Consider the following 18755-nt stretch of genomic DNA (forward strand, 5'->3'; position numbering starts at 1 on the left):
ATCGATTTTACCACCTATTCAACAGTTTACGGTTACAGCGCTGTTACTCAGTCTATGTCATAAGTGACCACACGGACGGTAAAAGATTATAAACTTAGTAGAAAAAAACTCTAACAGTTAACAATAATTGCACTAAAATGCATGACGCGAACATTGTGATATGTATCCCATCAAAAACATAAATGTGAAATGATAGCCGAGTTTAATATTATGATATATGCCTTGATTGTTGACTATACTATATTATACCATTTTTGAATTTTATATGTTATACCATCTATTTTTTAAGTATTTGTAATGCAAACCAGTATAATAACCTTTAATCATCATCATCATCAATATCAATATTCATTCTTCATTTTTATTCTCATTCTTCATTCTTCATTCTCCATTATTCATTCTTCGTTTTCAGTCATTTTTTATTCTCATTCATCATTCAACCTTCCTTCATCATTGATCATCATTTCATTCATCATTCATTTCATTCTTCATTCATTCATCATTCATTCATCATTCATGTTCATACATCATATGAATGAACGATGAATGAATGATGACTGAAGAATGAATGATGACTGAAGAATGAATGATGAATGAACGATGAATGAATGATGAATGAAGAATGATTGATGAAAGAATGAATGATGAATGAACGATGAATGAATGATGAATGAATGATGAATGAATGATGAATGAATGATGAATGAATGATGAATGAATGATGAATGAATGATGAATGAATGATGAATGAATGATGAATGAATGATGAATGAATGATTAATGAATGATGAATGAATGATGAATGAATGATGAATGAATGAATGATGAATGAATGATGAATGAATGATGAATGAATGATGAATGAATGAATGACGAATGAATGATGAAGAATGATGAATGAATGAATGAATGAATGAATGAATGAATTGATGATGATGAATGAATGATGAATGATGAATGAATGATGAATGATGAATGAATGATGAATGAATGATGAATGAATGATGAATGAATGATGAATGAATGATGAATGAATGATGAATGAATGATGAATGAATGATGAATGAATGATGAATGAATGATGAATGAATGATGAATGATGAATGATGAATGATGAATGATGAATGATGAATGATGAATGATGAATGAATGAATGATGAATGAATGATGAATGAATGATGAATGAAGAATGAATGAATGATGAATGATGAATGATGAATGAATGATGAAAGAATGAATGATGAATGATGAATGAATGAATGATGAATGATGAATGAATGATGAATGAATGATGAATGATGAATGAATGATGAATGAATGATGAATGATTGATAAATGAATGATGAATGAATGATGATGATAATGACTCCAAACTATATACAACAAAATCAAAAACCAATTATTCAAGAAAAAAATATATATGCATTTATTAAATACATGTATTTTTTATAGGGGGGTTTGAGTTATTATCCGATGGTTTGACGTGTAGCACTGCGAACCACATAGATCTATTGTGCTCGTCCTTTTTTAAAGTTCGCTATCTAGACCCGTCAGGGACAAGAATTGAAGGATACATGCATAACATAGAGGTTTATTTAATCTTTACCGTACAATAAAACTTAAAAGACGAATTTAATGCCATATGGCATTCTCTACCAGTTAACCTTTGGTTTTATGCCTATCTATGATTTTTTTTGATTTTTAAGACCTATTTTTTAAATGTATTTTGTTAAGATTATGTACATAACAATATTTTAAATAATTAAAATAGTAATTATAATTATATACATCTTATTATTATACCCTACCTATTTACCTATTAAACAATTCCAACCTCAAGCAAATAACATAAATAGGCAATAATAATATTTTTTAAATAGTTTTATATTAGATATATTCTATATTTATATATTTCTGTATTTCAGTAATTGTACATACAAGCTCAATTGAAATGAATACATGCTGAGTTTCTTGTCAGTTCTTCTTAGCTAGAAAGCACTCCTAACTGACGGTAGACTTGATATATCATAAGTCTGCATGAGACTTACATGAATAAAGATATTTTAATTTGATTTGGGTAGTTGTATCGCACTTGAAGCGGAAATCATTATGACGAACGATAATATAATTAGTACTAATATAGATATTATTTACCATATTATTATTTATAGTATATATAATAAGAATTGTTATCTAGGATATATATTAATATTCAAGTTGTACAAGACATAAAACCACTTTCATATTTTCAATATGTAATGCGTGGCATTTATTTGTTTTATGAATAAAATTATTATTAAGAGTCTATCATGGTATGGACATGTAATGCGTAGGAACGAGGATAATATTTTAAGAAAGGTGTTACATATGAATGTGGATGGTTATAAGGGCAGAGGAAGGCCGAAAAAGAGATGGATGGACTGTGTGAAAGATGATATGGTAAGAAAGGAAGTAAATAACGCGATGACTGCGAACAGGGATGAATGGAAGCGAAAAACATATTACGCCGACCCCAAATAAATGGGATAAGGAAGAAGCAGATGATGATGATGAACAAAATTATTATTACTGAAATGTGAAAGCACCATAATGCGACTTTATTTATCTTCACAATTGATCTATGATTTATACAATATAAATCAATGTACTAACTCAATAAACTAATAATTATTATGGGGAAAGAATTGTTAAGAATAGCGAATACAAAAATGTACGGTATGAGGTAGCTACCTGAATTAGACGATACTAATATCATCTATTTCTAGATACTATTTTTATAAAAATAATTAAACGCAAGAATGGATAAAAATGTCCTATATGAATAAATGATTTTAACTTTGAATATTGAATGATGAATGATGAATGATGAATGTGAATGTTGAATGAATGATGAATGAATGATGAATGATGATGATAATGACTCCAAACTATATACAACAAAATCAAAAACCAATTATTCAAGAAAAAAATATATATGCATTTATTAAATACATGTATTTTTTATAGGGGGGTTTGAGTTATTATCCGATGGTTTGACGTGTAGCACTGCGAACCACATAGATCTATTGTGCTCGTCCTTTTTTAAAGTTCGCTATCTGGACCCGTCAGGGACAAGAATTGAAGGATACATGCATAACAGAGAGGTTTTTTTAATCTTTACCGTACAATAAAACTTAAAAGACGAATTTAATGCCATATGGCATTCTCTACCAGTTAACCTTTGGTTTTATGCCTATCTATGATTTTTTTTGATTTTTAAGACCTATTTTTTAAATGTATTTTGTTAAGATTATGTACATAACAATATTTTAAATAATTAAAATAGTAATTATAATTATATACATCTTATTATTATACCCTACCTATTTACCTATTAAACAATTCCAACCTCAAGCAAATAACATAAATAGGCAATAATAATATTTTTTAAATAGTTTTATATTAGATATATTCTATATTTATATATTTCTGTATTTCAGTAATTGTACATACAAGCTCAATTGAAATGAATACATGCTGAGTTTCTTGTCAGTTCTTCTTAGCTAGAAAGCACTCCTAACTGACGGTAGACTTGATATATCATAAGTCTGCATGAGACTTACATGAATAAAGATATTTTAATTTGATTTGGGTAGTTGTATCGCACTTGAAGCGGAAATCATTATGACGAACGATAATATAATTAGTACTAATATAGATATTATTTACCATATTATTATTTATAGTATATATAATAAGAATTGTTATCTAGGATATATATTAATATTCAAGTTGTACAAGACATAAAACCACTTTCATATTTTCAATATGTAATGCGTGGCATTTATTTGTTTTATGAATAAAATTATTATTAAGAGTCTATCATGGTATGGACATGTAATGCGTAGGAACGAGGATAATATTTTAAGAAAGGTGTTACATATGAATGTGGATGGTTATAAGGGCAGAGGAAGGCCGAAAAAGAGATGGATGGACTGTGTGAAAGATGATATGGTAAGAAAGGAAGTAAATAACGCGATGACTGCGAACAGGGATGAATGGAAGCGAAAAACATATTACGCCGACCCCAAATAAATGGGATAAGGAAGAAGCAGATGATGATGATGAACAAAATTATTATTACTGAAATGTGAAAGCACCATAATGCGACTTTATTTATCTTCACAATTGATCTATGATTTATACAATATAAATCAATGTACTAACTCAATAAACTAATAATTATTATGGGGAAAGAATTGTTAAGAATAGCGAATACAAAAATGTACGGTATGAGGTAGCTACCTGAATTAGACGATACTAATATCATCTATTTCTAGATACTATTTTTATAAAAATAATTAAACGCAAGAATGGATAAAAATGTCCTATATGAATAAATGATTTTAACTTTGATTTTCAATAGAGACTTTATTGTTAGCAATAAAGTTTACTGACATCCAGGCATTCTCGCCTGGAGAACATCGTGGTGAAATCGCCACAACGAGCTAATTGGTTAATTAGCTCATTGTATCGATTTTACCACCTATTCAACAGTTTACGGTTACAGCGCTGTTACTCAGTCTATGTCATAAGTGACCACACGGACGGTAAAAGATTATAAACTTAGTAGAAAAAAACTCTAACAGTTAACAATAATTGCACTAAAATGCATGACGCGAACATTGTGATATGTATCCCATCAAAAACATAAATGTGAAATGATAGCCGAGTTTAATATTATGATATATGCCTTGATTGTTGACTTCTACGACAAAGAGATGAGAGATCGTACCATCTGTTTTTTAAGTATTTGTAATGCAAACCAGTATAATAACCTTTAATCATCATCATCATCAATATCAATATTCATTCTTCATTTTTATTCTCATTCTTCATTCTTCATTCTCCATTATTCATTCTTCGTTTTCAGTCATTTTTTATTCTCATTCATCATTCAACCTTCCTTCATCATTCATTCTTCAGTCATCATTCAGTCATCATTCATCATTCATTCTTTATTCATCATTCATTCTTCATTCATTCATCATTCATTCATCATTCATGTTCATACATCATATGAATGAACGATGAATAAATGCTGAATGAAGAATGAACGATGAAAGAATGAATGATGAATGAATGATGAATGAATGATGAATGAATGATGAATGAATGATGAATGAATGATGAATGAATGATGAATGAATGATGAATGAATGATGAATGAATGATGAATTATGAATGAATGATGAATGATGAATGAATGATGACTGAAGAATGAATGATGAAGGAAGGTTGAATGATGAATGATGGAATGACGAATGAATGATGAATGAATGATGATGATAATGACTCCAAACTATATACAACAAAATCAAAAACCAATTATTCAAGAAAAAAATATATATGCATTTATTAAATACATGTATGTTTTATAGGGGGGTTTGAGTTATTATCCGATGGTTTGACGTGTAGCACTGCGATCCACATAGATCTATTGTGCTCGTCCTTTTTTAAAGTTCGCTATCTAGACCCGTCAGGGACAAGAATTGAAGGATACATGCATAACATAGAGGTTTATTTAATCTTTACCGTACAATAAAACTTAAAAGACGAATTTAATGCCATATGGCATTCTCTACCAGTTAACCTTTGGTTTTATGCCTATCTATGATTGTTTTTTTTATTTTTGAGACCTATTTTTTAAATGTATTTTGTTAAGATTATGTACATAACAATATTTTAAATAATTAAAATAGTAATTATAATTATATACATCTTATTATTATACCCTACCTATTTACCTATTAAACAATTCCAACCTCAAGCAAATAACATAAATAGGCAATAATAATATTTTTTAAATAGTTTTATATTAGATATATTCTATATTTATATATTTCTGTATTTCAGTAATTGTACATACAAGCTCAATTGAAATGAATACATGCTGAGTTTCTTGTCAGTTCTTCTTAGCTAGAAAGCACTCCTAACTGACGGTAGACTTGATATATCATAAGTCTGCATGAGACTTACATGAATAAAGATATTTTAATTTGATTTGGGTAGTTGTATCGCACTTGAAGCGGAAATCATTATGACGAACGATAATATAATTAGTACTAATATAGATATTATTTACCATATTATTATTTATAGTATATATAATAAGAATTGTTATCTAGGATATATATTAATATTCAAGTTGTACAAGACATAAAACCACTTTCATATTTTCAATATGTAATGCGTGGCATTTATTTGTTTTATGAATAAAATTATTATTAAGAGTCTATCATGGTATGGACATGTAATGCGTAGGAACGAGGATAATATTTTAAGAAAGGTGTTACATATGAATGTGGATGGTTATAAGGGCAGAGGAAGGCCGAAAAAGAGATGGATGGACTGTGTGAAAGATGATATGGTAAGAAAGGAAGTAAATAACGCGATGACTGCGAACAGGGATGAATGGAAGCGAAAAACATATTACGCCGACCCCAAATAAATGGGATAAGGAAGAAGCAGATGATGATGATGATGATGAACAAAATTATTATTACTGAAATGTGAAAGCACCATAATGCGACTTTATTTATCTTCACAATTGATCTATGATTTATACAATATAAATCAATGTACTAACTCAATAAACTAATAATTATTATGGGGAAAGAATTGTTAAGAATAGCGAATACAAAAATGTACGGTATGAGGTAGCTACCTGAATTAGACGATACTAATATCATCTATTTCTAGATACTATTTTTATAAAAATAATTAAACGCAAGAATGGATAAAAATGTCCTATATGAATAAATGATTTTAACTTTGATTTTCAATAGAGACTTTATTGTTAGCAATAAAGTTTACTGACATCCAGGCATTCTCGCCTGGAGAACATCGTGGTGAAATCGCCACAACGAGCTAATTGGTTAATTAGCTCATTGTATCGATTTTACCACCTATTCAACAGTTTACGGTTACAGCGCTGTTACTCAGTCTATGTCATAAGTGACCACACGGACGGTAAAAGATTATAAACTTAGTAGAAAAAAACTCTAACAGTTAACAATAATTGCACTAAAATGCATGACGCGAACATTGTGATATGTATCCCATCAAAAACATAAATGTGAAATGATAGCCGAGTTTAATATTATGATATATGCCTTGATTGTTGACTATACTATATTATACCATTTTTGAATTTTATATGTTATACCATCTATTTTTTAAGTATTTGTAATGCAAACCAGTATAATAACCTTTAATCATCATCATCATCAATATCAATATTCATTCTTCATTTTTATTCTCATTCTTCATTCTTCATTCTCCATTATTCATTCTTCGTTTTCAGTCATTTTTTATTCTCATTCATCATTCAACCTTCCTTCATCATTCATTCTTCAGTCATCATTCAGTCATCATTCATCATTCATTCTTTATTCTTTATTCATCATTCATTCATACTTCATGTTCATACATCATATGAATGAACGATGAATAAATGCTGAATGAAGAATGAACGATGAAAGAACGAATGATGAATGAACGATGAATGAATGATAAAAAAATGATGAATGAATGATGAATGAATGATGAATGAATGATGAATGAATGATGAATGAATGATGAATGAATGATGAATGAATGATTAATGAATGATGATGAATGAATGATTAATGAATTATGAATGAATGATGAATGATTGAATGAATGATGAATGAATGATTAATGAATGATGAATGAATGAATGATGAATGAATGATGAATGAATGAATGAATGAATGATGAATGAATGATGAATGAATGATGTATGAATGATGAATGAATGAATGAATGATGAATGAATGATGAATGTTGAAAGATGAATGATGAATGCATGATGAATGATGAATGATGAATGATGCATGAATGATGAATGATGAATGATGAATGATGAATGATGAATGATGAATGATGAATGATGAATGAATGATGAATGAATGATGAATGAATGATGAATGAATGATGATAGAATGATGAATGAATGATGAATGAATGATGAATGAATGATGAATGAATGATGAATGAATGATGAATGAATGATGAATGAATGATGAATGAATGATGAATGAATGATGAATGAATGATGAATGAATGATGAATGAATGATGAATGAATGATGAATGAATGATGAATGAATGATGAATGAATGATGAATGAACGATGAATGAATGATGAATGATGAATGAATGCTGAATCAATGAACGAATGATGAATGAATGATGAATGATGAATGATGAATGATGAATGATGAATGATGTATGAATAAAGATGACTTAAGAAAGATGAAAGAGTGATGAATGAGAAATTAAAGAGAGAAGAATGAATGATGAATGAATGATGATGATAATGACTCCAAACTATATACAACAAAATCAAAAACCAATTATTCAAGAAAAATATAGGTATATATGCATTTATTAAATACATGTATGTTTTATGGGGGGGTTTGAGTTATTATCCGATGGTTTGACGTGTAGCACTGCGATCCACATAGATCTATTGTGCTCGTCCTTTTTTAAAGTTCGCTATCTAGACCCGTCAGGGACAAGAATTGAAGGATACATGCATAACATAGAGGTTTATTTAATCTTTACCGTACAATAAAACTTAAAAGACGAATTTAATGCCATATGGCATTCTCTACCAGTTAACCTTTGGTTTTATGCCTATCTATGATTGTTTTTTTTATTTTTGAGACCTATTTTTTAAATGTATTTTGTTAAGATTATGTACATAACAATATTTTAAATAATTAAAATAGTAATTATAATTATATACATCTTATTATTATACCCTACCTATTTACCTATTAAACAATTCCAACCTCAAGCAAATAACATAAATAGGCAATAATAATATTTTTTAAATAGTTTTATATTAGATATATTCTATATTTATATATTTCTGTATTTCAGTAATTGTACATACAAGCTCAATTGAAATGAATACATGCTGAGTTTCTTGTCAGTTCTTCTTAGCTAGAAAGCACTCCTAACTGACGGTAGACTTGACATATCATAAGTCTGCATGAGACTTACATGAATAAAGATATTTTAATTCGATTTGGGTAGTTGTATCGCACTTGAAGCGGAAATCATTATGACGAACGATAATATAATTAGTACTAATATAGATATTATTTACCATATTATTATTTATAATATATATAATAAGAATTGTTATCCAGGATATATATTAATATTCAAGTTGTACAAGACATAAAACCACTTTCATATTTTCAATATGTAATGCGTGGCATTTATTTGTTTTATGAATAAAATTATTATTAAGAGTCTATCATGGTATGGACATGTAATGCGTAGGAACGAGGATAATATTTTAAGAAAGGTGTTACATATGAATGTGGATGGTTATAAGGGCAGAGGAAGGCCGAAAAAGAGATGGATGGACTGTGTGAAAGATGATATGGTAAGAAAGGAAGTAAATAACGCGATGACTGCGAACAGGGATGAATGGAAGCGAAAAACATATTACGCCGACCCCAAATAAATGGGATAAGGAAGAAGCAGAGGATGATGATGAACAAAATTATTATTACTGAAATGTGAAAGCACCATAATGCGACTTTATTTATCTTCACAATTGATCTATGATTTATACAATATAAATCAATGTACTAACTCAATAAACTAATAATTATTATGGGGAAAGAATTGTTAAGAATAGCGAATACAAAAATGTACGGTATGAGGTAGCTACCTGAATTAGACGATACTAATATCATCTATTTCTAGATACTATTTTTATAAAAATAATTAAACGCAAGAATGGATAAAAATGTCCTATATGAATAAATGATTTTAACTTTGATTTTCAATAGAGACTTTATTGTTAGCAATAAAGTTTACTGACATCCAGGCATTCTCGCCTGGAGAACATCGTGGTGAAATCGCCACAACGAGCTAATTGGTTAATTAGCTCATTGTATCGATTTTACCACCTATTCAACAGTTTACGGTTACAGCGCTGTTACTCAGTCTATGTCATAAGTGACCACACGGACGGTAAAAGATTATAAACTTAGTAGAAAAAAACTCTAACAGTTAACAATAATTGCACTAAAATGCATGACGCGAACATTGTGATATGTATCCCATCAAAAACATAAATGTGAAATGATAGCCGAGTTTAATATTATGATATATGCCTTGATTGTTGACTATACTACGATTAACCAGAGATGAGAGATCGTACCATCTGTTTTTTAAGTATTTGTAATGCAAACCAGTATAATAACCTTTAATCATCATCATCATCAATATCAATATTCATTCTTCATTTTTATTCTCATTCTTCATTCTTCATTCTCCATTATTCATTCTTCGTTTTCAGTCATTTTTTATTCTCATTCATCATTCAACCTTCCTTCATCATTCATTCTTCAGTCATCATTCAGTCATCATTCATCATTCATTCTTTATTCATCATTCATTCATCATTCATTCATCATTCATTCAATGAATGAATGAATGAATGATTAATGAATGATGAATGAATGATGAATGAATGATTAATGAATGATGAATGATTAATGAATGATGAATGAATGATGAATGAATGATGAATGAATGATGAATGAATGATGAATGAATGATGAATGAATGATGAATGAATGATGAATGAATGATGAATGAATGATGTATGAATGATGAATGAATGATGAATGAATGATGAATGAATGATGAATGAATGAATGATGAATGAATGATGAATGAATGATGAATGATGAATGAATGATGAATGATGAATGAATGATGAATGAATGATGAATGAATGATGAATGAATGATGAATGAATGATGAATGAATGATGAATGAATGATGAATGAATGATGAATGATGAATGATGAATGATGAATGATGAATGAATGATGAATGAATGATGAATGATGAATGAATGATGAATGAATGATGAATGAATGATGAATGAAAGATGAATGAATGATGAATGAATGAATGATGATGAATGAATGAAGAATGAATGATGAATGAATGATGAATGAATGATGAATGAATGATGAATGAATGATGAATGAATGATGAATGATGAATGAATGATGAATGATGAATGAACGATGAATGATGAATGAACGATGAATGATGAATGAACGATGAATGATGAATGAACGATGAATGATGAATGAATGATGAAAGAATGATGAATGAATAATGAATGAATGATGAATGAATGATGATTGAATGATGAATGAATGATGAATGAATGATGAATGAATGATGAATGAATGATGAATGAATGATGAATGAATGATGAATGAATGATGAATGAATGATGAATGAATGATGAATGAATGATGAATGAATGATGAATGAATGCTGAATGAATGCTGAATGAATTATGAATGAATGATGAATGAACGATGAATAACATAGGCTCCTCTAAATTAAATATAGGATAGGAGCCTATGTTGAGAAGAGGACTGTCAAAACTAAGGCCTTGTGATTTGTGGATAGCATATGTTAAGCAAATACGGAATTGTTCTCTGTCAACATATACATTATTTAATATCTGAAACTTGGTATTGACACGTTATAGTTCGTAAGGACGATTATGTAATAAATTGACTGTTATCTACTGAATTCTCAAGAAAACAATTTGTTACCAATGAGTTCTCATTCTCGAGTTAACTATACATCCCTACTTATAACTATACTAAAATTATTATTAATTTTTGGTTTAAACTATTGTCTATACCATACGTATTTACTAAAATAATGTAATAATAATATAACCACAAATATATAAGTATAATTTAAGAAAACTATGAATTTCGTAGCATGAAACGCAACCTTATAGGTTAGATATCGAGAAACAAAACATTGAGACATATGAGGGCGGTTGCCATTCGCTCCGACAGGTTCTCGTCAACGTTTTATCGCACCGCGGCGCCCTATAACGAAATGCCTATTATTGAATAATTATTTATAAAAACAATGATCTTACACTATCGATGTGCGCTAAATATTGAAACAATAATTAATACCAAATCTCAGTTAATAACATAATAAATACGAAATTCGACTATACTCCTAGTTATAAGTACGAGTAAATTTTAGACAGAATCTTAATTATAGCAACTAGTGTTTACCGCTCAATGCAATATTTGAAGTTTGCTAGTTATCGACACTGATGTAAAGGGGTCAACGTAAATCGGTAATGTTCGACGTTTTCATACAATATTACTTTCCGTCCAGTACAAGATGAGCTATTTTGCCAGGGATCAATGTCAATTGGTGGTTATCGACGTTTTCATAGAATTTTAGTATTCGTCCAGTATAAGTTGAAATAAAATCAATTAAAGTGAAAAATTATAGTAAAATGATAACAATTTACCAGTTTCAGATTTTTTCCTTTATATTCACCTAATTACCTATCTGCATGCCAAATTTGAACTTCCTATGTCATCTGGAAGTGGGTTATAATTTTGATCTATAGTTGATCAGTGATAAAAATGACGATTTTTGGACATTAATATCTAAATAACCGTTTGAGATATGTTTATGAAATTTGGAATACATATTTATCTCGCAAGTCTCAATATATGAACCAAATTTGACAGGTTTATGTAAAAGAGTTTTTGAGTTATGAGGGGGTCAAAAGTGGCTCCAAATGGTTCGTGTAAATATACACACGGTGCTGCTCGCCAGTTTACTTGAAACTCGGCTTGACACGCTACCGCGTGTCTAGATTTTGTTAACAAAGGATAATATTTATTCACCAAACTATATTATTATATTGTATATGTACAATATTAATATACATATATCTTATATTATGTATATCAACGAGCTTTTTTGTTTCTGAAGGTTTTGGAAGCAATCAATAAAGTTTGTTTGTTTGGTAAATACTCGTGTGTTGTTTTAACAACTGACCATCACCGTTAGTGCTTATTAATGGCTCTATATCGGTGGGTATCGTGCGTCTAATGGTTTATTCCTAATTACATTTATTAGAATTATATTTATTATTAATTTTCAGATAAATACTATAATATTTTTGAAATGGAAGGAATTCGTATACTACGGAACTATATGAAGAATTTTATAACTAACCAAGCGCAAGGTTAGTATGAAATATTGAACATAAAATGAACATTTTCTGCTCTGCTTTTGGGGACTTGGTATATTTTCAAATTTTAATTAATTTCTCAAAATGTTACTATATACATATATATGGTTAACTTACTCGTTCCCAGTTAATTGTAATCTTGCTCATTCTTCGCATAATTCATGCGAGATAGTGAGTTTATTAGTGTATGCATTTGTGGGCATACATACAAACTCTAATATGTGCATGAATATTTATGTGTAGACATCAAGTGTTTTTTATATCAAGCGACTACAGTAAATGGAGAATCTATGTGGCGCTATTAATATTTTTTTAATGAAATACTAAGTGGCATGGCATACCTTTGTTATTGTCGTTGTTTTCTTTATACTTGTATATTATCTATATGTTAATTAATATTTAACAAAACATTCAGTCCGGCTAGAGTTGACCTTTAGCCGCTCCATAAGTCCATACGCGGGTTTGGAGTGCCACCTGCACTCGCCCCCTATCGTCTTGAAGCTGAAAAGGCCAGCTGCGGCCAACAGTATTAGTGTAGTCCGAAAAAAATCATCCCATTTCTTTTTTGTTTTAAGTGATACTTTATAAGAGAAACAATTTTATTATATTTAAAAAAGACAAATATTCACAGCTTTCAACAACGCGACAACGTGCAACGGCGAATTGCACCTTGTGTAAACGCCCCCTAAAGTTTAAAGTTGATTAATCATAATACACTTCTTACAGATACAGCAACTCAACCGGAATGTATAGTGTCAGATGCCACTGCACTAGTGTTATGCGTATCACGTATAGCTGGTATTGCGCCCCTTCGGTTCAGGCGACACCGTGATGGTTGGCTCATCAGTGTATCGCCGTTCGCTTTCGTGTATAGCATTATAATAACTTCAATAATAGGTAAGAGGCATTCATAAATAACGTCAAATATTTTTGTTAAACTATAACAACTATTTATTATTGATTACCCTTAAATACCCATAAAAATCAGATGGGCCGTCAGATTTTTTGCAAATCCAATTCTGTACAGAGATAAAATTTTAATAAACAAATTACTCCAAAATTTCAAAAAAATATTGTATCAAACTGTATGTACTGATTTGTACGAATGTACTGTTTTAAATTAAAAAAGTTTTATTCAACTCTATAAATAATAATTATAATAAATAAATAACGGAGCTTTGGAAAAACGAATAATTATGATAAAATTCCTCAATTATTTCTAATGTTCAAAATAATCTCTAGTAAGCATGGGTATAGCTGGACTGATTCTTGATCTGGAGGTGGATCCATCTCGGTCGCTGCGTGCGCGTAGTCCCACCAGACGCATGCTGTGGATCGCAGATTTTACCGTCGTTATATTGACGATGCTGGTCGGCGTCATCGGCGGGCCCCTCCGGATGAACGATATGATACGATACTTAAACCAAACAAACAAGGTACCACATAAATATTGCATAGCAAAATCCTATTAGTCAATAGGGTTTATTTATATGTGCAAAATTTACTTGTTTTGCTATTATTTTATTTAGTTATTTGGTCATGGAAACTGATCCTTTTTTTTTGAGCCAAAACTAATTGACTATCTGAGCGAAGAAACTCTATTACAGTGCTAAATAATATTATTATTATTATGGAAAGAATGACAAAAGACAATGACAATTGCATAAAATATTTCTCTATGTAACATAATATATTAAAAAACATAACATACAAAAACGTCGTCCACAGATTGCTATCAAAGCAGTCTGTGTTTTTCTTGTAGTTTGAATATGATAGAAATTACTTCTACAACTTTCTTTAAGAGTCATTGGTTTATGTTGTTATTGGACTTGATTTCATTGTGATGATAGTAGGCAAAAGTTTCTGTGCTCGACAGCAGGATGATGTTTTTTTGATCATAAATAAATCCGTTCGATTTATGAATTTGTATGTACCTAATTGATTTCCACTAATGGTAAAATTCTAATTTCTTTAATACTGTCAGCTAAAGGAAAGCTTTAGCTTTTGTCGTCTTAATTGTGTTAAAAAACATCAGTATAAACTATCAGTAGTACTTCATTTAAGCGTAATTGAGTAAACATCATTCGAAACTGTTCAAAAACGAATAAAAATTGTGATATTTTAAATTACAGATAAAAATGAGTATAGATAACATACAACCCGTGATTTTGAAAAGGAGGAAACATGTTATTCTGACTTTGCTATCAATTATTGCCTTCGGATTGATCCTCATTGGAGAGTATTATATGGCATACAACCTGGCAATACAGTTTGGTACGGATTGTAAGTTTTCAATTTACTCCTATTTAGTTACTAAACCAGTTAGTATATTTAACATTTTATCTATTTGAGTATTTAATTGATTAATGCTAGTTGCTAGTTTGTATTCACGCATGTCAGCTTAAAAATTTAAAGTAACAACAAAATTATTTAAAAGAGCAATACGCAAGTTTCTTTCTTATTCTTCTTGTGATGAGACAGATTTCCGAATAAGCAGTAGATTGAAAAAAAATGTGATGACTATTTAAAAGTGCTTCAATTTAAGTTTATTTGGATTCTCTAGTCCATGCTATTCTATTCTATTTAAAATCCAATTACATCATCTACATCATCTTCTTCCTTATTCCATTCATTTGGTATCAGTGTAATATGATTCATTCTCATTCTCAATATGTTTCAATCTCTTCAATTCATCCATGTTCGCAGTCATCTCCTTATTCACTTTCTGTCTTGCCATATCATCTTTGACACAGTCCATCCATGTCTTTTTTGGCCTTTGTTAAATATCCCACTGTTACTATTATAATTTATATCAATTTCTTAATTTTAATAATTTAAAATAGTTTAAAAGAGACTGTCTTTTTAATGTTTTTTTTATTCTTGGATGAAACAACACTGCGGACTGATGGTACCTATATTTTTTTGTCATAAGATAATTGAAATGTACTTCATTATTATGTTTCTATTGTATATACTTCTTTGTCTGCCAGCAATATACTTATCTTTTGTTTCAGTATTAATAGTATATTTCTATATTAGCTATTTGCCAGCCTGCTTTGCATTAATTTTGCTCGAAATGCAGTTTATATTCGGCGTAATCACAGTGTTCTCCGCAGTAGAGGCGCTCAACGAACCATTATCAAGTTTACTGAATATTGCAGAATCGAAACAGAGTAAGTTTATGCACATATATGTATAAAATGCCATCCATATGTCAAAGTATAAGCAGACAGACAACGTCCTCTAGTTAAAACTAAATAGAGCTTTTGCCGTGGATACTACACAACTGTTAGAAATATTTAAATGAAAATATATGAACAATACGATTTACTAATAAATAAAGAAAACAAATATTCGTATAGTGCGAGGATCAAACCTGCGACCACCGGCAGCAATAATATAACAACGAGATTACAATAATAGGACAACATAAGTAATGTAACGGTTTAACTACATTTACATTACTAATAGTGTCAATTTTTTTTTTCATTGGCAAGAGGCTAGTGTTGTCTATTATGCCACTAAAAATAGGAAACGAGAAGGGATAATGGATAGGAACGGATTAAATTTTGAATATACTCGGAATTAGTGATCATGGTGTCAATTTATTACTATTTATTTACAGATTACATAAGTTTTACACAAAAACCTAGAAGACACTGTGAAACCGTGCGGCATCTCGCTCTTTCATATATTAAACTATGTTTAGTGGTGAAAGAGGTGAACAAATGTCATGCAGTAACTGTATTACTAATGTTTTGCAATAATCTTACGCATTTAATTATTGCGCCCTATTACCTACTGTTAACTTTATGTAAGTAATTTAAATTACTAAGTTCATTTATATATAAGCCACGGCGAAGCACAGAGACAGCATGCTTCGCCACTGTGCTTCTCCACAGCTATTGCATTACGGAGAACTAGAGGTTTTAATAGAGCCTGCTGATATTAACAACATACTAAAAAAAACACTACAATTTTAAAGTTACAACTAATAAATAACATGAAATTCAGTCAAAAACCGCAATGATGAAATTTTATGATAAATATGAATTTAAATATGAGGTAACGCGGTATTGGCAGTCTCATTCTGGATATTGCGGTAGAATAAAAAAAACTATACAAAACATAAGCTTAAAATTACGTTTATTTCAATAAACATTATTTCCATTGTAAAACTACTACTAACAAAACTTACACCACTGTAAAAATGTACTATATATTTCAAAAAACAAATATTATCAAGTATTTTAAATAATATTTACTGTAAGTAGATAAAGTAAATGTTTTTATAACATTAAAAAAAAAATTATAACGTCTCCTTTTTTACAGTCACTCCAAGTCCAAACCCTGCGTTATTGCTAGTAGAGATGTCATGGTGTGTAGCGCACATCATCAGCTTGTTGATGGTCGTGGAGCCGTGCCACTGGACACAGGAAGAAGTATAGTTTCTTTTATTAATCTCTTCATAAGCAATATTATGACATTATAATATATGCTATGTAGACTCATATAACATTACTTTTCACTATTATTGTACATATATATAATATCTGCATTTACGCGACACATATTTCACATATGTTTAGGAGTCCCCTCCGATCGATCCCCCGTTTAATTCAACAGGGGATCGAATTTACGACGTTCGAAATACGAATTACGAAGTACGAAACCTAAAGTGATGCGGTTATAACAATTGTTTTGTCTCAGGCCAGCCGCACACAGACCTTGGTGAGTCGGCTGACAGCTAGATTGGCTGGGACCGATCCTTCCCTAGCTACTGAACTAACGAAGTTCTTCAAGCACCTCATACTGAATAAAATTATATATTCGCCGCTAGGGATCTGCCAACTCACAAGATCCTTGTGTGCCTCTGTAAGTGTTTTATTTTATATATTACGAATGCTAATGAAGCATAAAATATTGTATCCAATAAAAAAAGAATCAAATTTGAATTCCTTTATCAGAAAATAAGAAATCATATTCGTCTATATGGCTTGTCCTTAACTAAATACATATATGTAGCATTATTGGTTGAAATAAAGAAAATTTATTTAATAATAGCAAAAAAGCCACAGAAAAATGTTTCGTTGTACTGGCTTCAAAAATGGCGAATTTACATACAAACTTTCATCCCCTATTTATTATACATAATACATTAATACCAACAATCACAAAAAACAATCATTGTAATCCACCGCGGCACATCGAGGCAGCGTTGCCTCTTTGAATGGCCATACTTAGCCTTTGGGCAAAGTACCAGCTACCAGCTCCCGGGTCACAAGTAACCTCGATGAGCCGCGCTGAAATATATGTTAAAAACTGTCATCGCCTATTTTATTTTACCCCCTTAAGGCGAAATTTTTACAAACTGAATATTGTTTTAATTAATATTTACTGAACAATCTAAAAAATAAGTTACAAATTTCTAGCTTTAAAAACGACGATACTTCATACAACCTATCATCTCCCCTTTTAATGACTTAGTAAGGATTGGTTTTAATCTTTTCAGATAACTGGCAGCTTGACGACATATTTAGTTATACTATTGCAATTCCAGTCTATGGAGGAAAAAAAAGAGGGCCCGGGTTAATTATACCACAGATTATACT

General features: G+C 30.0%; 1 protein-coding gene across 1 annotated transcript; it reads left to right on the forward strand.

The window, feature by feature from the left end:
* The first annotated feature begins 13076 nt into the window (after positions 1-13076).
* On the forward strand, positions 13077-18736 carry LOC131848245 (uncharacterized). The gene is made up of 9 exons (XM_059198041.1): positions 13077-13137; positions 13870-14040; positions 14386-14579; positions 15276-15426; positions 16248-16316; positions 16769-16957; positions 17476-17585; positions 17854-18018; positions 18656-18736. The coding sequence occupies exons 1-9, from the start codon at positions 13077-13079 to the stop codon at positions 18734-18736; spliced, it is 1191 nt and encodes a 396-aa protein (XP_059054024.1).
* Positions 18737-18755: the final 19 nt, after the last annotated feature.

This window comes from Achroia grisella, unplaced genomic scaffold, assembly GCF_030625045.1.
Source record: "Achroia grisella isolate CSIRO2021 unplaced genomic scaffold, CSIRO_AGI_Agris_v1 utg109, whole genome shotgun sequence".
NCBI classification, from domain to species: domain Eukaryota; kingdom Metazoa; phylum Arthropoda; class Insecta; order Lepidoptera; family Pyralidae; genus Achroia; species Achroia grisella.